At 35.3% G+C, this 24,897-nt stretch overlaps 1 protein-coding gene across 2 annotated transcripts in view; it reads left to right on the forward strand.

Moving 5' to 3' along the window:
- Positions 1–24,897, forward strand: part of ATRNL1 (attractin like 1) — a 706,327-nt gene that overhangs the window by 139,854 nt on the left and 541,576 nt on the right. For both annotated transcript variants that reach the window (XM_049697036.1, XM_049697035.1), the window contains exons 15-17: positions 2,961–3,142; positions 12,150–12,363; positions 14,077–14,265. In XM_049697036.1, coding sequence (XP_049552993.1) covers positions 2,961–3,142; positions 12,150–12,363; positions 14,077–14,265 — 585 coding nt within the window. The remainder of the gene's footprint in view (positions 1–2,960; positions 3,143–12,149; positions 12,364–14,076; positions 14,266–24,897) is intronic.

Raw genomic sequence — 24,897 nt, forward strand, 5'->3', positions numbered from 1 at the left:
GTAAATGGCAGAGGGGACTAATAACTGGGAGTTCTATTTCTGTTCAGTTTTTTGCCTGTTTCTATATCATGATTTTTTTTTTAAATTCTTTCATAGAAAAATTTTCTGAACCTATGTAGTTCTAGAAAGTGTTGGAAAATTCCATCACAGGATTTAAGTCTTTCTTATATAAGTTCATGTAAGAAAATAAAAATTAGATTGCCTTTAAAAGTACGATTGAGGTTTTGGAATTTTCTCTATGTGCTGACTTTTGAAGCTTTTAAATAGTGATACATGCATGTGTGTTCACTTTGAGTAAATTAGAGAATATTAATGCAGTAGGCAGGATTTGAGAAGCATTAGTCATATGACACTAAACTTGAAAGTAATGATTTCTAAGTGTTAAAATCTAAAAATAACATGTAGATCAGAAAAAATACTTATAAAGTCTCTTTAAAAAGACAAAGAAAATGCTAGACTAAAATAAGATTTGACTGAAGGAATATATATGTTTAAAGGAATATTACTCAATAAGAAGGGAATTAGATTACCAGTGGAAATTTGGAAAAATAATAGTGAAGTTTTATTTGGTAGTACCCATCTATTCATTGCTTGGGAAAATATTTTGGTTTGGTATAAGGGTTCTACTTGACCAGGCTATTATTTTGGAGAATAATAAATAGAATAAAATATTTTATTATGTACTAACTTACCTTGTCCTGTGTTCATATTTAGTAAGAACCAGCTTGGTGTATATATATAGTTTGGTTTCCATTCAGCTTGTCTCAAGGAAGTGAATGCTCTAAATGGAGGGCCCAGTCTGTATAGTAGTTGCACTTTTCCATGAAAATTTGTGAATTGCATTTTTCCCATTGATCTCATATAAAATTGGCAATTTGAATTTGTCTAACTAAACTTATTGAAAAAATTAACTGCTATCCTTTTAACTCTAAAGCTGAGTTAATGCTCAATACTATGGAAGCCTAAAACATCAAAACATTTGGGTCAGTGCTATAATTTAGTTTAGCCTCAAAGGCCCATGCGTTGTTTGCATTTGTATGATTTATCAACCAGGTATTTTTGATTTTATAAAAAAATAAGCGACAGGCAAAACTAATGTAAATCCTTCCTTGATTTAGTAGGAAAGAAACAGCCGAAATTTAACCAAAACTTTTGCACTCTTTCCTTAAAGTGATTTGGTACTTTAGATTTCAGAAGTCAAGGAAGATTGCTATATGTGTAGCCCGAAAATGAAAACAGACGTGTTTGAAAGTCTTATTAAATGACTCCAGTTTATTGAGGGGTTGCTGTGTTCCAAGCACCATGTGTTATTCTCATTACCTACTTTAACAGGACAGCAGTTATTAAAGAACCAGAGTACCCTGTAATACTAAGATATTATTTGCTTTTGTGATTCTCATTCTGTTATAGGTTTGCTATGTAAATAGTTTTCCAAAGGCTACATAATACGTGATTCCAATAGATTGAATGTAGATGCAGATACGAGAATACAGTTATATTAAACCAATACTAAAGAGATTTGCAAAAATATTTATAAAACAATGCCACACTTTTCACTATTTTGGGTTTTGGAGACTATAATTAAAAAATTAAATATGCTATTTATTTTAAGTTGTTATATTTTTCCCCAACATTTTATTATGAAAAATTTCAAACATAGAAAAACTGAAAAAATTGTAGAGAGGATACCCAACACCCTCACCCTAGATTCTATGATGCACATTTTCCTCTGCTTTATTCCTGATCTCTCTGCCTATCCATGCCCTATTTATTTATCAACCCATGTCAATTTTTTGATGCCAGGGACCTGATTTGAACTGCTCCTAAGGAGAAAATTTGATGGTACATCTTCTTCAAGCCTATAATAGCATAAAGGGGCAAGACATCCCAGAAACTGGAGAAGTGTGTTTGTAATAAAAATTTAAATTATAATTTTAAATGAATAAGTATATTTTTAAAAGATCAGTTTTTATTTTTAATATGATCAAACCCAATAGATATAAAATGCATAAGGGAAAAATATGTGGAGTTCTCAATAATTTTTAAGAGTGAAAGGGGTCTTGAGACCAGAATATTTGAGAATTGCTGCTTTATAATAATTCCATAAAGATTGTATTAATGCATCCAAGGCTGAAAGGGCAAGAGGCACTGATATATTTAGTGATGTGGAAACTAAAATGTAGTGAAACTTCATAGATGGGTGTGTTAATAAAACACTGCAATGTTAATTAATGCAGACTAGAGCATAACTTTATATTGTATTTATAAATCCATGTTTTAGAAAATAGGCACTGTTTTAAGTTCAATTTGGACCCTAAGGATAAACCACTGTTACTGAATGGTATGTTTAAACTTTCGAAAGACCTGAATGACTGTGTAAAAATAAATACTAGAAAGCAAAGCTTATAGCTTCTTTACTATACGTAAATGAAATGAGACTTCTCGCCCCACAGTTATAATTAAAGAATCAAAGAACCCAGCTTATATCAAAATCGTACACCTGGGCTATGGAAATTAGCTTTAGAGGACAATTAGCTACACTTGTAGGATAACTTTGAAATTGCTTTTGTTATGTGCTGGTTATTTTTCTATTAAAGTGATCTTGTATTATATAAATTGCACTTTGGGACATAAGTGCAGTAGTGATTTTACTTGCTGAGAAACCATATGCCAGTACACTAGGTTTACACAGAAAACCTAACAGTCAACACATTTTAACAGATGTTATAGAGCCGTAGCTTTTCTTATGTTTAAGAATTAAAGAAAAAATTAGGATCTTCTTATTCTTCATCAAACTATTAGACACATTTAGTTTGGTATGTTATAGTGATATATTTAAATTTTTATTGTTAAAATTATTTAAACAAATACCGAAGTTGTATTTAGAATTCTAAAATAATTGAAAAATACACATGCTTTTTGGTAATCTAAAAATAATATATAATTGTTTTTTTGACTAGCTCATCTTTGTGGAGAAGGATGGAATCATATCGGGGATGCTTGTCTTAGAATTAATTCCAGTAGAGAAAACTATGACAATGCAAAACTTTATTGCTATAATCTTAGTGGAAATCTTGCTTCATTAACAACCTCGAAAGAAGTAGAATTTGTACTGGATGAAATACAGAAGTATACGCAACAGGTAACAACTATACTTGTTTTTATTATGGAAATATGCTGATAGTCCTGTAACCATTGGCAATGGTTCATTCAGCCTCTTTTTGTTTTTTAATACATTATTTTTACTAAATCGTTGAAGTAAAAGTGTAGAACTGATTACTTTGGTAATAAAGTTTTCTAAATTACTCATCTCATGTTTTGCTCAGTAAACCATTGCATTATCTTACCAAGAAGACATCTCATATGAATAAATATACTTTAAATATACTTTAAAACTTGTGCATATAATTTAAGAATTTGTTTTGAAGTGTAATAATTTTGGGATGTCCCTTATAATTAGAACACTAGACCAACACATTGGCTATATTTGTATATATGTATCTTTGTGTGTGTGTTCTGTGGGTTAAGTTTTTGAATTATACTATTTTCCTCGGTATAGATTTGCTTGAAATAATATACAAATAGTTAGCAGGACTTAAACTGATTTTTAAAGTACATGGGAGATTTGGAACATACAGCATTTGGGAACAGTTTCAATTTCCTAGAGAGTTGGTCCATAGAAAATGGAATATTTCCTTGGAAATAATGTCAAATATCATTTTATAAGAAATTTTTAATAGGAACTCACAGTATTTTCTGTTCTTGGGATGTTAAAATACAGTCAACTCTTAAGAACATATTAAGTTGGAGATTTGGAAATAATTTACTAAATATTGTTTTGAAATATCTTATTTAGATACTTACTTGAAATGTCTTGAGGACATTTTTAAAAATTGAGGTATAGGGCTTCCCTGGTGGCTCAGTGGTTGAGAGTCCGTCTGCCGATGCAGGGCACACGGGTTCGTGCCCCGGTCCGGGAAGATCCCGCATGCCGCGGAGCGGCTGGGCCCGTGAGCCATGGCCGCTGAGCCTGCGCATCCGGAGCCTGTGCTCCGCAACGGGAGAGGCCACAACAGTGAGAGGTCCGCGTACCGCAAAAAAAAAAAAAAAAAAATTGAGGTATATTTGATGTGTTGTTTCAGGTAGACAACATAATGATTTTATATTTGTAATATTGTGATATATATTGTTTTTGGATTTTTTTTTTTAGGTTCCACATGTAAGTGAGATCATTTTCTTTCTCTCTCTGACTCATTTCACTTAGCATAATGCCCTCAAGAGCCATCCGTGTTGTTGCAAATGGCAAGATTTCAGTACCCTGTGATCTCACTTCTGTGTTGAATTTAAAACAAAGAAACAAGAATACACATGAAAAAACAAAAAACCAAGCTCAAAGATACAAAGAACAGATTGGTAGTTGTCAGAGGCAAGGGTGGAGGGTGGGCAAAATGGGTGAAGGGGGTCAAAAGGTACAGACTTACAGTTACAAAATAAACAAGCCATGGGGCTGCAATTCATGGCATGGTGACTATAGGTAATAATACTGTATTATGTATTTGAAACGTGCTAGGAGAGTGGATCTTAAAAATCCTCATCACAAGGAAACTGTGTATGGTGACAGATGTTAAGTAGACTTATGTGGTGATCATTCCACAATATATACAAATATTGAATCATTATTTTGTATACCTGAAAATAATATAATGTTATATGTCAATTATACGTCAATTAAAGAAAAGAAAAAATATAGTCAACTCTTAAGTTGTAGGAGATTTAGAAATAATTTACTAAATCTAATTTAAAATACCTTATTTAGTTCATATACATACTTGAAATATACTAAGATAATATAAACTGTCATAGCATCATTGAAGATTTTTGTATTTTGTGTCAAAATAAAATTAGAGCTCAATATAGATCAGGTAAGTGATAAAGCTAAACAATAATAAATACCTCAGATCTGAGGTGTGTACAAGATTTGGCCAATGTTTAAGATACACACACACACACGTAGACACCCTGTGGTAAATAATCCACAAAGTGGCATGATTTCTCTACAAATAATGGAGATATGGCTATAATTCAACTATTTCTTTGAAAACTATATTAGATCTCAATGACTTTTTTTGACCTTAGTTTATGGCTTTTATTGGACAAGGGTCTGTTGGTGCTACAGAACTCCACTCTGCAGTGCAGTGGATATGGTTTTGGCTTGAAAACTTTTCAGAGCAAAGATTACCAATTGCTTGCTATTGAAACAGTTAAGTAATACTTCCTTGGTATAGCTGATTTTTAAGCAGCATTGAGGACAGCGTATCAAAATGATGGAGAGCATGCAGTGTGGACATACTGCTTACCTCCACAGCTTAGTAGCAAGTTAGCCTCCCCAGTTTATGTTCCTCATCTGTAAACTGGGATATAGTAATCATAGCTACCTTATATGTTTATTGTGAGAAATAAATGGGGTATTGTATGTGAAGAGCATAGATACATTTTATTTCTTAGTGTTTACTAAAGTTATCATTATTATTGTTTGCATTTTAAAGATTATTTTTGTATGTCTGTTTCCACTACTGCTGTAACTACTATTTCCAAGAATCATTAATTAGATAATGAATTCTTAAGTAACTAAATGAATTTATTTGATGAATAGTTAATAATATTGATATTGACTGTAGAAAAATATTTGCCCCAGAATAGTGTTTTAATTTTTCCACTTTACAAAGCCTTCCTCCACCCACCCCCACTAATTATACTAGGACCTTTTCCTTCTTAAGATCGTTTCTGATTTATGCTAAAGAATAGGAATATATGTTACTGATTTTCCTTTTGCTAATAACAGGGGAACAAGCATCTGATTTTTAAAAAGTGATATAAGAACAGTTTTGTATAAATGTTAAAAAATTAGAGGGACTTAAACACATACTCTTCTGAAATGTTTGTATGAACATTCAGTTCATTACTATTGCCTGCCATAATTTTTGTGGTGGTATTAGTGTGTGTATTTCTCATGAGTATTGATACAGATAATTTAATTTCTAATGCCATTTTATATCTGTAGAGTCAAAGCCCTCCCCCATTAATAAAATTGATAAATTTATTATACCTCCAGTTTTTATAAATATTCAAAAGTTTTACGTGGATATCACATTGTGATACTTGGCTGTCAAACATTTGTTATATGCTTGATATTAATGGGGAAAAGAAAAACTATAATAATTAAATTTGTATGAAAAATTGATCTGTAAAATCATTTTTGTGTGAACTGAAGCTGTATTTCTGGGAAGGATGGGCTAATCTTCATTCATTTAGTACAAATTTATTGAGCACCTTCATTGTACTTGGCAGTCTACTGCTTGCTGAGAATATAGAGATCAAAAACAATCACTGTTGTTAAAGAGCTTATGGGGGAGAAATACAAACACAGTTATACCAGAGTGTGATAATTGCAATGATAGATGCACACCGGGTGATGTATGAAGGTAGAGGATGGATACCTGACCAGTAACGTGGACTTAAGGAGTTTCCTAGAGTAATGCTGTAGTTAATTATTGCAGGACTTTGAGTTGGCCAGCGCATGAAGATATTTGTAAGGAGGTCAGAGAAGTGCCTCTGTTTTTTCTCTTAATTTGCCTTGTTTGAGAGCTACCAGCCTTATGGTTGAGGGTAAGATGCAGGTGGTGTCATCTAGGAGAGATCTGTTGATTTTTAAAAAATATTTTAGAAAATATTGACAGGGTATTATTTGTAAAGTTTTATTTTTAGTCATATGGAGCATACAACATAATTTAAGATCTATTTATATTCTTGTACTACCAAGAGCTTCATTTCTTTAATTACAAAATTGAGATTCAGTTATCAATGAACACTTGGAAATTAGTTCTACTGAATATGTATAACTTATAAAGAGCGTCTTATTGGTAGATCCACATTCTTTGAGTTTTAGAAAGTACTAGTGTTTGGCATTTGAGCTCTATTGCTATTTTCCTTGTTTAAAATACATTATTTTTAGTTTTTACATTTTAAACTTGAAATATGCTATTTTAGAAGTTTCATATTTCAAGATTTCTTACATAAGTTGCTCACTTTTTCTTATGATTATACAGTAGGTCCTTATTAGTTATCTATTTTATATATAGTAGTGTGTATATGCTTATGATTATAAGTCATAAAGATTAGACCAACAATTATTTCGGATGTATGACGAACTTAGATTCAGTAGTTTGTGGCATAGCCTGCCCTGTAAATGAAGAATGTTTTATTTCATTAGAAATATGAGCTTTAGCAAAATTTCAAAGGTGGAATTTTCTGCAAGGTGACATTCCGCTAAGCATATCTTTATATAAAATGAATTATATCCTGAGTCATTGCAGTTGTATAAACTTAAGGTAACCTTTCTGTAGCAAATAAAGATTGACAAATTCATGCACTTTAAACAGGTATCCTGGATCAAATGATCATTTACTTATCAGAAATGGCTAATGAAATGTTGCAATGATTTATGGTGTGCTGCAGTAAATTTTCATAATATAGTAATTTATCTTTCATTCTTCAACTGCCTGTCCAGTTCATTTACTGCGTAATAGTTACTTTAAATGTTTTATCAACTGCTTATTTTTCTGTTCCTCTCCTCTTCCTTGCAGATTCTTATCATGATGATTTAGAGAATAATATTTCATTTTAAATGACTTGTTTTTACTATAGATAGTTTGGAAATATAGACAGAGTTGCTGTAATGTGAAGCACAGTCATTAATCTGAAATAGCTATGTTGGATTGATTCCTGTTGTTATTATCCAGAACTATAAAAATGTTATAGCTTTTTTGTTATCAAAATATCTTTGAGAATAAGTATGAAATATATGATGATCACAAGGCAAAGCAGCATGTGTATTTTTATAATTAGAAACATTATTTATTAAGCACTATCTCTGTCTCAGGAATTGGATGTTGGAAAATAAGCATCTCTGTTCTAATGGCCTTGCTTAGGAAAATTTGTTGACTACCTACTATGTGTACAGTACTCTACTTAGGTGATATGAGATCTACTGTTATAATGAATATTCATAATATTTTAATTTCATTTAAGAAATATTTGTTGAGTATTTTCTGTGTGAAAATTGTTATATTTATACACTATAAATTTCTAGGTCTACGGGTTCTTTATAAGCTCTCTAGGACCATTTGTACAACATATTTAGAATAAATACTGGATTTATATATCTTATTTCTATATTGTTAAAGACTCAAGTGGAGGGACATATTTTTCTCTATCCTGGCAGTAATGTAAAAAAAAAAAAAAAGATGATGTGGAGTTTTGAAGCTACTTCACATTATAATATTATTAGCTTGGTAACTGAGAACATAAATTATTATTATGTATATTTAAGGTAGAAATGTTTAGGAATGATGTCAGCAAGGTGATAGAATGGGAGTTTGCAGCACTCATTCCCTCACAGAAACATTGATTTGAACACTCATCCATATACAAAATACCTTTACAAAAGCTAAGGAGTCCAGGTAAGAGATTATAGCACCGGGTTGGGGGCGGTGGGGGGAACACAGAAATAAGAAAACACTCATTGAAGATGGTAGAAAGGACAGTTTCACATTACCTGCGTCATCCTTCCGCTAAGCCTGCACGGTACAGGAAGCACGGTGAGAAAGGGTGAGAAATACCCTCTGCAAAGGGGAAGGAGAATGAAATGAGCACCGATTTTGCTTTGGACCCTACTTCCAGGCCTGCTCTAGTGAACCCCGGTGCCTGGATTATCCCTGTGGACCCAGGCGTCAGGCATATCCCAGTGCCACACTGGCTCCTGTGGCCTCAGGCTGCAGGCTGGCACCCGCAGACTCAGCCTCCAGGCTAGTCCCCCATATCCCTAGGAAACAGGAGACCTAGGATCCACACCCTCCCCATTAGACCCCAGCACTGGGCTGGCCTGTAGAGACCCAGGGTCAGGCTCATCCCAGTGGACTCAGGCTTCAGGCCCTCCCTATGATCCCAGGTACCAGGCCCACCGCCATGGACTTAGGCGTCAGAAGACTCAGGACCAGGCTTGCCCCAGTGGACCCTGGTACCAGGCTAGCCCCTGCAGCTTCATGACCATACTTGATGGCCCAGGTGCCCGGCTTGCCCCAGCACCAGTCCATAGGATTCAGGCTCATGGCCTGATCCAGTGCCAGGTAAGCCCTGTGGATGCATGCTCCTGGGTGGCTCCCACAGTTCCAGGCTCCAAACTGGACCATGGACCAGGCTGCAGGCCTGCCACTGTGGACCAGGTTCCAGGCTCACCACTTTGTACTCAGTTACCAGTCCTACCCCAGTGGATCCTTGTGCCAGACTGGCCCTTCAGACCTAGGATCCAGGCCTGCACCCACAGACTCAGGCTCCAGGCTTGCCCTCGTGGAAAAGAGAAAGCGGCAGAAAGCTCATTTAAAGGAATAATTACAGGAAACTTCCCAAATATGGAGAGGGAAAAGAACATCCAGATCCATAAATCCCAAAGAACCTCAAATAGATGAAACATAACGAGACTTTCACCAAGACACATTATAATAACCCCAAATAAATCCAAGCATTTATGCTCAGTTGATGTTTGACAGAGGTGCCAAGAACACACGATGGGAAAAGGACAATCTCTTCAATGAATAATGCTGGCTATTCTTATGCAGAAGAATGGAAGTAGATCCTTATCTTACACCATATTAAAAAATCAATTCAAAATGGATTAAAGACTTACACACATTAAGACTCGAAACTGTAAAACTGCAAGAGGAAAACACAAGAAAAAATCTCAGCATTGGTCAGGGCAATGATTTTTTGGATGTGACCCGAAAAGCACAGACAAGAGCAAATATAGATAAATGAGATTGTGTCAAACTAGTAAGATTCTGCATAGCAAAGGAGATAATCAAGAGTGAAGAGACAGGGCTTCCCTGGTGGCACAGTGGTTAAGAATCTGCCTGCCAATGCAGGGGACACGGGTACGAGCCCTGGTCCAGGAAGATCCCACATGCCACGGAGCAACTAAGCCCATGCACCATAACTACTGAGCCTGCGCTCTAGAGCTCATGAGGCACAACAACTGAGCTCACGTACCGCAACTACTGAAGCCCGCATGCCTAGAGCTCATGCTCCGCAGCAAGAGAAGCCACCGCAATGAGAAGCCCACACACTGCAATGAAGAGTAGCCCTTGCTAGCTGCAACTAGAGCAAGCCTGCTCACAGCAACGAAGACCCAACATAGCCAAAAATAGGTTAAAAAAAAAAAAAAAGTGAAGAGACAACCTATGGAATGGGAGAGAATGTAAACCATACATCTAATAAAGATTTAATGTCCAAAATATATAAAGAACTCAAATAATTCAACAGAAAATAAATAACCCAGTTAAAAAATGGGCAAAGGACATAGAAATTTTTCAAAGAAGACATAAAAATGGCCAGCCAGATATATGATGAAAAGCTCAACAGCAGTAATCATCAGAAAGATGCAAATCAAAACCAATTGAGATATCACCTCACACCTGTTAGAATGGCTGTTATCAAAAAGATAAGAGGTGGGCTTCCCTGGTGGCACAGTGGTTGAGAGTCCACTGCCTGCCGATGCAGGGGACACGGGTTCATGCCCCGGTCCGGGAGGATCCCACGTGCTGCGGAGCGGCTGGGCCCGTGAGCCATGGCCGCTGAGCCTGTGCGTCTGGAGCCTGTGCTCCGCAACGGGAGAGGCCACAACAGTGTGAGAGGCCCGCGTGCCGCAAAAAAAAAAAAAGAGGTAACATATATTGGCAAAGATGAGGAGAACAGGAACTCTTGTATACTGTTGGTGGGAATGTAAGCAGTATAGTCAATTTGGAAAATGGTATGGAGTTTCCTCAAAAAATGAAAACTATCATATGACCCAGCTGTCCCATGTCTAGGTATATATCCAAAGGAAATTAAGTCAGTATCTTGAAGAGATATCTGCACTTCTATGTTCATTGCAGCATTATTCACAATAGCCAAGCTATGGACACAACTTAAGTGTCCATCAACGGATACATGGATGTATAAAGAAAATATATATATACATATGGGTATGTTAATTAGCTTGATTGTGATAATCATTTCATAACGTGTACATATACCAAAAAAAAATCATACACCTTATATAGGTATAATTTTCATTTGTCAATTATACCTCAAGAAAGCTAGAAAAAATGAAAAATAAAATCTCAAAAAGAAAAGCATAACTCTAAAGCAGAAACAAGGAAAGAAAAAGAGGTGTTCATAATCTAAAAAATTTTGTAAAGAGAGTACCTTGGACCAAGAATATATCATTATTTTTTCAGTCTCATTAGAATAATATTTTAAAATTGAGTAATGATTAAAATAAGGTATATAAATACAGCATATATTTTGTTTCTAAGCAACTTTTGAAATATTATTGAGAGCACTAAGAAAGTTTACTTTGATGGCATTTGTCAACCTCTTAATTAAATTTAGGCATCAGGGTCAAAGATTTTATTAGTTTTCTTGATCTCTTTAATAATGAAAATAGATGACATTAATTTATCTAAAACTGCACTAAAGTCCTTGTGTACTAGTAGAGGTCTGAACTAGGAGAGAGGCCCTTCTTCCTAGTCCTTTGTGAACCTGTTGTGAAGTCTTCACTCAGCCTTTATATACTGTTCATTGATTTTGTTTTCTGTTTTCTCACAGTGCATAAAATGTCAGTTTAGCTTTAGATTCTTAACTCCACAACTGATTAGATTGGTAGTAACAGTAGTAATAGTAGCTGCAGCAGAAGTAGCAGTAACAGTAGCAGCAACACAATATGTTAAGTTTTTTTAGTGATCTTCCCTCATAAGGTAGGTATTTATATCAGATATCACCATTTTATAGAAAACTGAGGTTCACGAGGGCTAAAGAAATGACCCCAGTCATGTCACTAAACACAAAATATGTTTTAAACATAGTGTTCTATTATACATAATTCTCCAAGATGTGCTGGAATTGTTAATTATCCTTAGTACTCGAAGTCCTTAGAAAGGCAGTTCTATATATTTTCAAATGTAATTTTTAATGATAATGAACTGTTTGCTAAGGAATATGATGCAGGATTTTTACATCTCACTTTTTTAAAATGTCCCTTTTGCTATTGTTTACAGAAAGTATCACCTTGGGTAGGCTTACGCAAGATCAATATATCGTACTGGGGATGGGAAGACATGTCACCATTTACAAACACAACACTACAGTGGCTTCCTGGTGAACCCAATGATTCTGGGTTCTGTGCGTATCTAGAAAGGGCAGCCGTGGCAGGCTTAAAAGCTAATCCTTGTACCTCTATGGCAGATGGTCTTGTCTGTGAAAAACCTGTTGGTAAGTAGTCCAGTAAACTAGTATTCTTTAAAAATATGTTTCCAACCCTTCTTCCCACTACCCTCTTCCATGGTGTGATGCTATGTAGGCCTGAAGTAACTTTCACCATCTTTTTATGATGCTGATTTCAATGTATATTTTATCTTTATTAACATTCCCCACTTACTATTAGTGACCTCAGCCTTAACTTATGAAAATATCAAAATTGTATTGTTTTATACGATCTTTATTTCTTGGTTAAAATAGTGAGATTATGAACATATGGTTGTAGTTACAGTATAGTAATAATCTGTTCTTAATATTTTAATGTGTTTTACTTTTATAATAATAGTCTTTGTAAGAAAGATTTATCATTAAGATCAACAACTAATTTAGAATCATTTTAATCTTACAGATCTATTATTTCAGTTGGCAAATGAAGAGAAACCTTGCTGTTCCATCTTTTGAAATGGGTTTTTGTTAAGTGAGAAAGGAATATTGAATTCTTTTCTCTTTTTTTAAATACTATATTTTGTATTGCAGAAGAATATACATAACATAAAATTTATAATTTTAACCATTTTTCCCTTCAGTGTTTTTGAGATATAATTGACTTTTTAAAACATTTTTTAAGTATAGAGTTCACTGTCATTAAGCATATCCACATTGTTGTTAATCTATCAACACTATCCATCTTCAGAACTTTTTCATCTTCCCAAACTGAAACTCCATATCCATTACGCAGTAACTCCCCACTCATCCCTCCTCCAGCCCCTGACAGCCGCCTTCCACTTCCTGTCTCTATGAGTTTGACTGCTCTAAGTATCTCATATAAGTGGAATCATAAGGTGTTTGTCCATTTGTGACTGGCTTATTTCTCTTAGCATAATGTCTTCCAAGTTCACCCATGTTGTAACATATGTCAGAATTTCATTCCTGTTTAAACATGAATAATTATCCATTGTATGTATATACCACATTTTGTTTATCCATTCATATATTGATGGACACTTGTTGCTTCCACCTACTGACTATTGTGAATAATGATGCTATGAACGTGGGTGTACAAATATCTGTTCCAGTTCCTGCCTTCATGTCTTCTAGGTACGTAGCCAGAAGTGGAATTGCTGTATCATATGGTAATTCTGTGTTTAATTTTTTGAGGAATTGCCATACTGTTTGCTATGGAAGCCTCACCATTTTAACATTTCCACAAGTAGTGTACAGGCTTCCAATTTCTCCACATCCTTGCCAACATTTAAAAAAATAGTCATCTTAATGGGTGTGATAAATATTACATTTTATGTAAAAATTTTATAGTAAACTGTTTTATTTTTGTTTGTTGCTTTGATAAAGTGTGGAATGTTTATAGAATTATGGCTAGCTAGAAAAGTAAATAATGTTAGTGTACATAATATTTAGCCAATGGATAGAAAAACCTAGGTCATGTATTACATTTCTATTAAAAAAATTTAAATTATACAATTTTATGTACTTTGTAAACGATTAAAAATTTCCAAAGTATTATAAATTTCAAATTAGATAATAAATTTAAGAAGTATTGACATGTCATCTTCATTCTCATTTACCTTATCATACAATTTTAACTCTAATTTTTATCCCACACTTGGCTTAATTGAAACATTCCCTAAACAACAAAATGAACGAAACTCGTATACTTGTGTTAGAAAGCAGTTAACAAATAAAATAATTATATTTGCTGATGTATTCCAGTTAGTCCAAATCAAAATGCAAGGCCTTGCAAAAAGCCATGCTCTTTAAGGACGTCGTGTTCCAACTGTACCAGCAACGGAATGGAGTGTATGTGGTGCAGCAGCACGAAGCGATGCGTTGACTCGAATGCCTACATAATCTCTTTTCCATATGGACAGTGTCTGGAGTGGCAGACTGCCACCTGCTCTCGTAAGTATTTCTCTAGAGTCCCTTTTTGTTTAACTGCAACATAAATCACTTTTCTGTGATGGACAGAGAAATTGAACATTTGAGGAAGTTTAAAAAAATGAGAAAAAATATTGTCACTAGTTATAATTAAAATTGCTAGTTACAAGTAAAAGCTAGTTTTAAAACCTCTTAATGCTGTAACCCTGATTTACATTATGCCATCATTTTGAATTCCCCTGAGTCTATTACCCTGCTATGAGCATTTTGCCACATTTGTGTTCCCCTGAACTCTGAGCGTGTGTTGAAAACAGAGTGACACTTCATGAAAGTGCTCACTTCAGAAGGATCGCATTGCTTCGTTGTGCTTCTTTAGTGTCCTTTAATCTAGCACAGTTCCTGTGTCGTCTTTTTTTATAACTGTGATTTTTTTTTTTTAAGAACCTACACCAGTTGTTTTGTAGGTTTCCCAACTTGGATTTGTCTAATTGTTTCCTCATGATTAGATTAAAAGTTAAGTAGTTTTTTGGCAAGGATATATCAGTGGTGGTATATTTGCTACAAATGCAAGATGTATAATCTTGGCGTCACATGGGAAGTTGTGTCTTCAGGCCAGTACTGAACTTACTGTGGGTTGTGCTTCGGGGGAAGACCCTGCCTCTTGCTGGTCTCATGTTTTATAAGGACTATAGAATGAGGAAGCACCTGACAGTCTGTGTTACTAGGTACTGTGTAGTTATGAGGCAGCATGGTCATCCAGTTATAAGCCCTTCTTGCTCAGATGAGTGCCCTCATTTAGAGGCAGCTGCTTAAGCCAATACAGGTGGAGACTAACTGTCTCTTCCAGACCTTACATTACTCCCAGGGAGGATGTTTCCTTCCCCTAGGGACCCAGCCAAATCCATATTTGTTCCATGTCGGGCACCAGTGTTGCTTGAAGAGCTGGGACAAAGTGGTAATTGCCACAGTGTAGGCTAGAGCTTGCAGGCTGTAGCTGTTGTGTGCATTTATTCTTCCAGGCTCTTGGCATCAAGTGGAGAGGTGTTCCTGGGATGGGTATGGCTGGACCTGTTATGGGTTGAGCTCCCTGTTGCTATCCCATTTTAGGAATTTTGATAAGGAATGGGGACGTACGTGATCAAGTGTGTGACAAGGGGGTGTTGCAGGCATAAAATGGTCTTGTTAGCACAGAAAACGTCTTATAACTAGGAGCCAGCTGCTGAGGAAGGTTGAAATACCAGTCCTGGAGACTTGTGGGGAGTTGAGACATTGCTCAGCTTCTCGTGTCTTGATTGTTGTGTTTGTTTCACAAAAGATTATATACGTATGACCCATTAGATAAAGTTGAAAATAGGCAAAACTATGCTATATTGTTTAGGAATGAATTTTTTAGGTAGAACTGTAGGGTAAGGTAAAAAGTTATTCTTATAAATGTCAGATAGTGGATGCTGCTGGAAAAGATTAGTGGTGCTGATTAGGAAAAGGGTACAAAGGAGGCAATGTTCTGCTTCTAGGCTGCATGCAGGTACAGAGTATTCATTTAAAATAATTTATTAGTATCACATTTTTCTTTATGTACTTCTATGTATGTGTGTTATATTTCACAATACAAAAAGGCTAAAAGGTAGGGAAAAAGGAACTTGGAAAGTCTCCAAGCTCTTAAACTTTTAAGAACTTTCTAAAAATTATTTAGAGTTAAGTCTAAGTTGTCTTCTCCAGTCACAAATCTTTCTTATATTCCATTCTTTTCATTTGTTCATCTTCTGGAAAATAGTCTTCACTAATTCTTTCCAAATAAATTTGTGACTAGTAAACTTTTTGAGTCTTTGCATGTCTAAAAGTGCATTTTTCATGTTCACTTGAATGATTAAATGCCTGGGTGTGGAGTTCTAAATAAGTTGTTTCCTTAGAAGGTCTAGCATTCAGTGTTGTGGCTAAGAATTTTCATGCCAATCTAATTTTCATTCTTTTGTGGGACATCTTTTTTTTTCCTTTCCTTGAGAGCTTTTAAGACTATTCTCTTTATCCTTGGCATTCAAAAATTTGCAGTTTATTTGAATTCAGTTTTACAGTAGTTGATGTGGATTTCAAAAATGGATTCTCATTCGCTCTTAATTTGGAGAGTAGTTTTCCGTCATCTGCTAAAAATGTTCCTTAATGTCAAATTATTTGTTTTCTTCTATTTACTCTTATTGGAAATCTTAAAATAGTCATTGGAATTTTTGGATATATATCAATATCTCTTGTTTTTGCCTTTTTTTATTGGAGTATAGTTGATTTACAATATTGTGTTAGTTTCAGGTATATAGCAAAGTGATTCAGTTTTATATATATATATATATTCTTTTTTCATATTATTTTCCATTATAGGTTATTATAAGATATTGACTATAGTTCCCTGTGCTGTATAGTAAATCCTTGTTGCTTATCTATTTTATGTATAGTAGTTTGTATCTGTTAATCCCATACTCCTAATTTATTCCCCCCCACCCCCTCCTTTCCTCTTTGGTAACTGTAAGTTTGTTTTCTATGTCTGTGATTCTGTTTTGTATATAGATTCGTTTGTTTTTAGATTCTACATATAAGTGATGATATATATTTGTCTTTCTCTGTCTGACTTAATATGATAATCTCTAGGTCCATCCATGTTGCTGCATATGGCAATATTTCATTCTTTATTTATGACACCACATCTTCTTAAGCCAGTCATCCAGTCATCTCTTTATGGGCACTTGGGTTTTTTCCATGTCTTAGCTGTTGTAAATAGTGTTGCTATGAACATTGGAATGCATGTATCTTTTCAGATTAGTATTTTTGTCTTTTCTGAGTATATGCCCAGGAGTGGGATTGCTGGATCATATGGTAGCTCTGTTTTTAGTTTTTAAGGAACCGCCATACTGTTTTCCATAGTGGCTGCACCAATTTACATTCCCGTCAACAGTGTAGGAGGGTTTCCTTTTCTCCACTCCCTCTCCAGCATTTATTTTTTGTAGACTTTTTGATGATAACCTTTCTGACCAGTGTGAGGTAATACCTCATTGTGGCTTTGACTTGCATTTCTCTGATGATTAGTGATGCTGAGTATCTTTTCATGTGCCTTTTGGCCGTCTCTATGTCTTCTTTGGAGAGATGTCTATTTAGGTCTTATGCCCATTTTTTGATTGGGTTGTTTGTTTTTTTGTTATTGAGTTGTATGAGTTGTCTGTATATTTTAGATATTAACCCCTTGTTGGTCACATTGTTTGCACATATTTTCTCCCATTCCATAGGTTGTCTTTTCATTTTGTTGATGATTTCCTTTGCTGGGCAAAAGCTTTTAAGTTTGACTAGGTCCCATTTGTTTATTTTTGCTTTTAATTCTTTTGCACTGGGGGACTGACCTAAGAAAACATTGATATGATTTATGTCAGAGAATGTTTTGCCTATGTTCTCTTCTAGAAGTTTTATGGTGTCATGTTTATCTTTAAGTTTTTAAACCATTTTGAGTTTATTTTTATATGTAGTGTGAGGGATTTTTCTAATTTCATGGATTTACATGTAGCTGTTCAGCTTTCCCAGCACCACTTGTTGAAGGGACTGTCTTTTCTCCATTGTGTATTCTTGACTCCTTTGTCGTAGATTAATTGGCTTTAGGTGTGTGAATTTATTTCTGGGCTCTCTATTCTGTTCCATTGATCCATATGTCTGTTTTTGTGCCAGTACCATGCTGTTTTGATTACTGTAGCTTTGTAGTATTGTCTGAAGTCTGAGAAGTTCATGCTTCCAGCTTTGTTCTTTGTCCTCAGGATTGCTTTGGCAATTCTGGATCTTTTGTGGTTCAGTATGAATTTTAAGATTACTTGTTCTAGTTCTGTTAAAAATGCCATGCATATTTTGATAGGGATTGCATTAAATCTATAGATTGGTTTGGGTGGTGTGGTCATTTTAACAATATTAATTCTTCCAATCTAAAGACATGGGATATCTTTTCACTTCTTTGAATCATCTTCAGTTTCCTTTTCAGTGTTCTATAGTTTTCAGTGTATAGGTCTTTCACCTCCTTCGTTAAGTTTATTCCTAGGTATTTTAGTTTTTTGATATGATTTTAAACAAATTGTTTTTTCACTTTCACTTTCTGATATTTCATTGTTAGTGTAAAGAAACGCAACAGATTTCTATATGTTAATCTTGTATCCTGCTTCCTTGCTGAATTCATTTATTAATTCTAATAGTCTTTGTATGGAGTCTTTAGGGTTCTCTCTCTATATAGCATATACTGTCATCTGCAAATAATGACAGTTTTATGTCTTTCTTTCCAATTCTTGTCTGATTGCTGTGGCTAGGGCTTCTAGTGCAATGTTGAGTAGAAGTGGTGAAAGTGAGCATACTTGTCTTGTTCCTGAATTTAGTGAGAAGGCTTTCAGCTTTTCAGCATTGAATATTATTTTGGCTTTTGGTTTGTTGTAAATGGCTTTTATTATGTTGGGATGTGTTCTTTCTATACCCTGTTTAGTGAGAGTCTTTATCATGAATTGATGTTGAATTTTATCAAATGCTTTTTCTGCGTGTAATGAAATGATCATGTGGTTTTTGTCTTTCCTTTTGTTGATCGGGTGTATCACATTGATTGACTTGTGTATGTTGAACCATCCTTGCCACCCTGGAATGAATCCAACTTGATCATGGTGTATGATTCATTTTATGTATTGTTGGATTCAGTTTCTGTTTTTTTGAGGATTTTCTCATCTATAGTCATCAAAGATATTGGCCTGTAATTTTCTTTTTTTGTAATGTCTTTGTCTGGTTTTGGTATCAGAGTGATGGTGGCTTCATAGAATGACTTTGGGAGTGTCCCTTCCCTTCATTCTTTTGGAACGGTTTGAGGAGGATGGGTATAAATTCTTCTTTGAATGTTTGGTAGACTTCCCCAGTGAAGCTGTCCGGTGCTGGACTTTAGTTTGCAGGGAGTTTTTGTTTTGTTTTGTTTTGTTTTTACAGATTCTATTTTACTTCTAGTGATCAGTCTATTCAAATGATCTGTTTCTTCTTGCCTCAAATTTGGTAGGCTGTGTATTTCTAGAAACTTTTCCATTTCATGTAGGGTGTCCAGTTTGTTGGCATATAACTCTTCATATTTTTATGCCTTTTTGTTTTATTCTCTTATGACTTTTTGTATTTCTGTAGTGTCAGTTGTTACTTCTCCCCTTTCACTTCTTATTTTGTTTATTTGGGTCCTCTCTCTTTTCTTACTGGTGAGCCTGGCTAGAAGTTTTCAATTCTATCTTTGTGAAAAACCAGCTGTTGGTTTTATTGATCTTTTCTATTGTTTTTTGATTTCTATTTTATTTCCTCTCTGATCTTTATTTCCTTCCTTCTGCTGACTATAGGTTTTGTTTCTTCTTCTTCTTCTAATTCTTTTAGGTGGTAGGTTAGGTTGTTTATTTGAGATTTTTCTTGCGTCTTGAGGAAGGCCTGTATTGCTATGAACTTCCCTATTAGGACTGCTTTTGCTGCCTCTCATGGATTTTGTCAATGTGTTTTTATTGTCATTTGTCTTGAGGTATTTTCTGATTTCCTCTTTGATTTCATCATTGACCCATTGGTTTTTTTAATAGCATGCTTTTTAGTCTTTGTGTGATCCTTTTTCCCCCATTTTTCTTTCTGTGGTTGATTTCTAGTTTCATACCATTGTGGTCAGAAAAGATGCTTGAAATAATTTCTATCCTGTTAAATTTGTTGAGGCTTGTTTTGTATACTAGTATGTGGTGTATTCTAGAGAATGTTCTATGTGTGCTTGAAAAGAATGTGTATTTTGGTCTTTTTGGATGTAGTGTCCTGTAGATATCAATTAAGGCCAACTGTTCTATTGTGTCATTTAGGGTCTCTGTTGCCTTATTGATTTTCTGTCTGGAAGATCTGTCCATTGATATCAGTGGGGTGTTAAAAATCTCCTACCATCTTTATTTTTCTCTTACTTTCTGACTTTATGTCTCTTAGTATTTGTTTTATGTACTTAGGTGCTTGTATATTGGGTGCATATATATATTAACGAGTATGATGTCCTCTTCTTGTATTGATCCCTTTGTCATTATATAGTGTCCTTCTTTGTCTGTCTTTATGGACTTTCTTTTAAAGTATTTCTTGTCTGATGTGAGCATTGCTACCCCCACTTTCTTGTTGTTTCCATTTGCATGAAATATTTTTTTCCATCCCCTCACTTTCAATCAATATGTGTCTATATGCCGTAAAGTGAGTCTCTTGTAGGCAGCATATTGTAGGTTCTTGTTTTTTAATCCAATCTGCCATTCTGTGTCTGTTGATTGGAGTATTTATTCCATTGACATTTCAGCTAATTATTGATAAATATGTATTTATTGCCATTTTAAACCTTGTTTTCTAGTTGATTTTATAGTACTTCTGTGTTCATTTCTTCTTTATATTTTTCTATTTGTGATTTGATGGTTTCCTTTTGTATTATGTTGTTTCTTTTTCTTTTTTGTGAATCTACTGTATGTTTTTAATTTGTGATTATTCTGGTTTTGAAGTATGTTAACCCATAACTACATCTGTTTGCTTTAGACATAGTCATGTAAGTTCAAACACATTCTAAAAAATCTATAGTTTTGTACTCCCCTCCCCCACATTTTGTGATTTTGACGTTCTATCTTACATCTTCGTGTTTATCCTTTTGCTGTTAATTGTAGTTATAATCACTTCTAAAAATTTTTTTGATTGTTTATAAATTTATGTACTGGCTTATTTAAGTGATCAATCCTGTTATATTTTTGTCTTTCCTATTGTGATTTTCCCTTTCCTATAGATTCTTGCTTCTTTTCTATTTAGAGAAGAGCTTTCAATATTTCTTTTAGGTTATATTTAGTATTGCTATATTCTTCTTGTTTTTGCTTGTCTGGGAAACTCTTTATCTCTTCTTTTATTCTAAATGATAAGCTTGCTGGGTAGAGTATCCTAGGTTGCTGGATTTTCCCTTGCAGCAAGTCCAGTTAGGTGGCAGCTGTCAGCACTGGTCTGTCTGCACAGATAGCTAGGAAGCCAGCAGGTGCATGCTCTTTCTGAGCAGAGTCCAGGCTCCTCCCAGCTTGCAGGGGGGCTTTTCAGGGCAAGGACCTGCCCATGTGTACCCTCCCTCCTTCACAGATTCCTCCCACAGGCCTTGGATCTGTCCTGATGCCTTTTTTTTTTTCTGTCCTACCAAGTTACTTGGGGATCTTTCTTACAGCTTTGGTATAAGAGATCTTCTGCCAATTTCCAGTTAGTTTTCTGTGAAAACCGTTCCACCTGTAGATGTATTTTTGATGTGTTTGTAGGTGAGCTCCACTTTGTCATCTTGATCCACCTACAAGCTTAATATCTCTTAAATTCACTTGTACTTTCCATCTCTTTGTTTGCTAAGTGAGATTCAGATATTTTTCCTTTTTTATGGTTTTTAAAAATTTGGGGCTTTTTTTTTTTTGGTGGCACGCGGGCCTCTCACTGTTGTGGCCTCTCCCATTGCGGAGCACAGGCTCCGGACGTGCAGGCTCAGCAGCCATGGCTCATGGGCCCAGCCGCTCCGCAGCATGTGGGATCTTCCCAGACCGGGGCACGAACCCATGTCCCCTGCATCAGCAGGCGGACTCTCAACCACTGCGCCACCAGGGAAGCCCAAATTTGGGGCTTTTTATCTATTCAGAATGAGTTTTTTTGAGAACCCTCCACTGTAAAGATTGTAACTTCATTTTTTGAAGGGTAAATTTAAAATGATTAACTATTTGAACACAGGTATGAATTGCATTTTTACCACTGCTGAACTAAATGATGATAACTGCTGCTGGTGGGATTGTCAGCTAGGCATGCACAGGTGACTTCTTCAGTCCTGCTTTGGCATCTCTTGTTTTTGATCTTTTGCTTCTTTTGTTTTCTTGATTGTTATAGAGGCTTATTTTCTACTTCTGCAGTTTGTTCCTTGAGCAGTTAGTCTAGTCTGCTGGATATTTCATTTCCATAGGTCTTTTCTTTCACTGTTATGTCTGTTGTCACATTTGCCTTCCCCGTGGCTATATATATAGCTCATTTGAACTGATGATGTCTAATAGCAGTTATTTTTTTTTTCCATAGCTTTTAAAATTATATGCCCTATATATCCTTGTAAGGAAGAGGGGCATTTTACTTTGCCTCAAGGAGCCCTTGTGTTTTTTGGAAATAGTATTTACCTGGCAGTGACCCACTCCTTATGGAAAACAAACTTCTTCTCTATTAACGTTTAATTCTTTTCCATGTTTTAAACCAACAAACATTGAAAGAAACTACTGTAAATAGGCTTTCAGTAATGTAGTAGTAGGTTGTGCGGGAGGGGAAGTATTCTACAGTCCTGTGATTAGGTCTCATTCTTTTGGTGAGCCTGTGCCCCATACTGTTCTGTGAACTTCACTTCACTAGTGGTACTCAGTCTTTTTTTCCACTCTTAGGTGGTACAGCATGGCTGGAGGGAGCTGGAGTTGTATATTTCTCTTCCCCCCACATGAAAGACTAGAGCAGGTTAGAGTTGGTTATTTCCCTTTAGCCAGGTCAGTTAGGCTCTGATAAAACCCCAGTAGTTTAGGCTCTGTTAAATTGCTTCTCCAGGCCTTGGTAAGAAAAACAGTGCTCTGGCATATCTCAAAATTGTTCCTTTTCCCCTCCCATGCTGGAATCACAAAGGGGTTTTTCTTTGATATTCACTGTGAGGACCTGTTGGAATTAATCTTTCAAAGAGCCAAAGATAAATAAATATAAAATAAAAATAATTGCTCTAATTACTTATAGCTCATACATAGTCTTCAGACTAGCCATAACTTACTCAAAATAGCACAGCCTACAAAAGCTTTCCTATATTATTATTTTCCGTAAGAAAAGAAAAAACATTAGAGTCTCAGATTTTTAGTCTCCGTTACAAATTAAAGAATGAATGTTCTGTTAATTTTTCAGCAATGCATGTTGCTCTCCACTCTTTTTTTTTTTTTTTCTGTACGCGGGCCTCTTGCTGTTGTGGCCTCTCCCGTTGCGGAGCACAGGCTCCGGACACGCAGGCTCAGCGGCCATGGCTCACGGGCCCAGCCGCTCCGCGGCATGTGGGACCAGGGCACGAACCCGCAACCCCTGCATCGGCAGGCGGACTCTCAACCACTGCGCCACCAGGGAAGCCCAACTCTCCACTCTTGAGTAATAACTAAACCAACATTTCCTTTTGTAATAGTTTCATACCTAAAATAAAACATAAGAGAATAGAACGTTTCTCTGAAGATGACATTTTTTAATTCATTATTAAAGCCTAAAGTCTAATAGATAAAGACACCATTAATAGTTTGTCATTCAGTCAGTGTAAGAAAGGCAGGATTCTTTCATCTAAGATTTACCCAGTTGTTTGAAAAGCAATAACAGGTATGTTGTGTTTGAAAATAGTTTAGGTTTAATTGTACATTATGCTTCTTCAAGACATTTGATTGGTTATCTTTCCTTAAAAAGGTAATCCTAAAATAAATTTTATTTTCCTAGGAGATATCTATAGACAAATATAAAGCCTAGATTTATTTTGGGTGCGACCTAGTAAAGATTTACTTCAATTCATCACATGATAGTAAATTAGAATGTCAAGATAGCATACCTAATTTGATATTTTACATTGTTCCCCATTGATTTCATAGCAACCCAATATAGTTTTGAAGACACTTAGAATAATCTAGTCAATGATACTGTGGGCTAGCTACAATCGCAGATAAAAGAGAAATATTTCACAGCGAAAAGTCTAGGGAGGAGTATGGTAATACATAAAATGTTCAGTTATCTAAGGGTATTTTAAACAAAGTGCCGTTTAACACCATTTACTGCTTAAAGAATTTCAAAAAGAAGTATGTTCATGTCACTGAATTAGTTATCTACAGGGTTAACATTGACTTGTGTTCAGTGACGCAAAGAATATTCTTCCTTTTAGATTTATTATTAAGGAAATATAGGAGATGGTACTCATTCTTCACTTTCTTACATCCAGTCTGTGAAATGCTCAGCACTGAAAAAATTCATAACAACAAATCATAGTGCAATTGATGAATTCTTTAAACCAGTATTGTATTATCCCTGCACAGCCTACTATATTGAGTTCCTGATGTTCACTGAGAAGCTTGCACTATTCTTATTCGCAGCTTTCTGAGGAACATTTCTGTTTCCAGTAACATTAAAACACTGAGTGGCAGTTAAGTTATTACCACAACAAAAATGAAATTGAGACCGCCAGAAGTCTACCGTTTTTTTTTTCCTCTGAGGTTTTTCTAGCATGCCATGAGAAGGCATCATTCATGGTACTTTGTACCTATGCACTATCTTATATGGATAAATAAGTCCCAAGACAAAGTGTACCTTTGCTAGCAAAACATCAGTGAAACTAATTTTAAAAAATCTCAGCCTGATATAAGGTACTATGATTGTGAATTAAAAATCTGAAACATCACATAGCAGCTATTATGACTATTATGGCAGAGTGTAATATGTTCATCCTTGGAAAAGACATCACAGTATTCGCAGGCTTAGTTGAGGCTCCTAGTCTATACATCAGTTAAGCAAAAAAAGGTTGAGCTTCAGTGAGTGATTCTTGAGGTGGTATTCTGCAGCCCTGAAAGTCAGAGAGAGCCTGTCCTCCTGGTT

The sequence above is a fragment of the Orcinus orca genome, chromosome 14 (genome assembly GCF_937001465.1).
Source record: "Orcinus orca chromosome 14, mOrcOrc1.1, whole genome shotgun sequence".
Lineage (NCBI taxonomy): Eukaryota > Metazoa > Chordata > Mammalia > Artiodactyla > Delphinidae > Orcinus > Orcinus orca.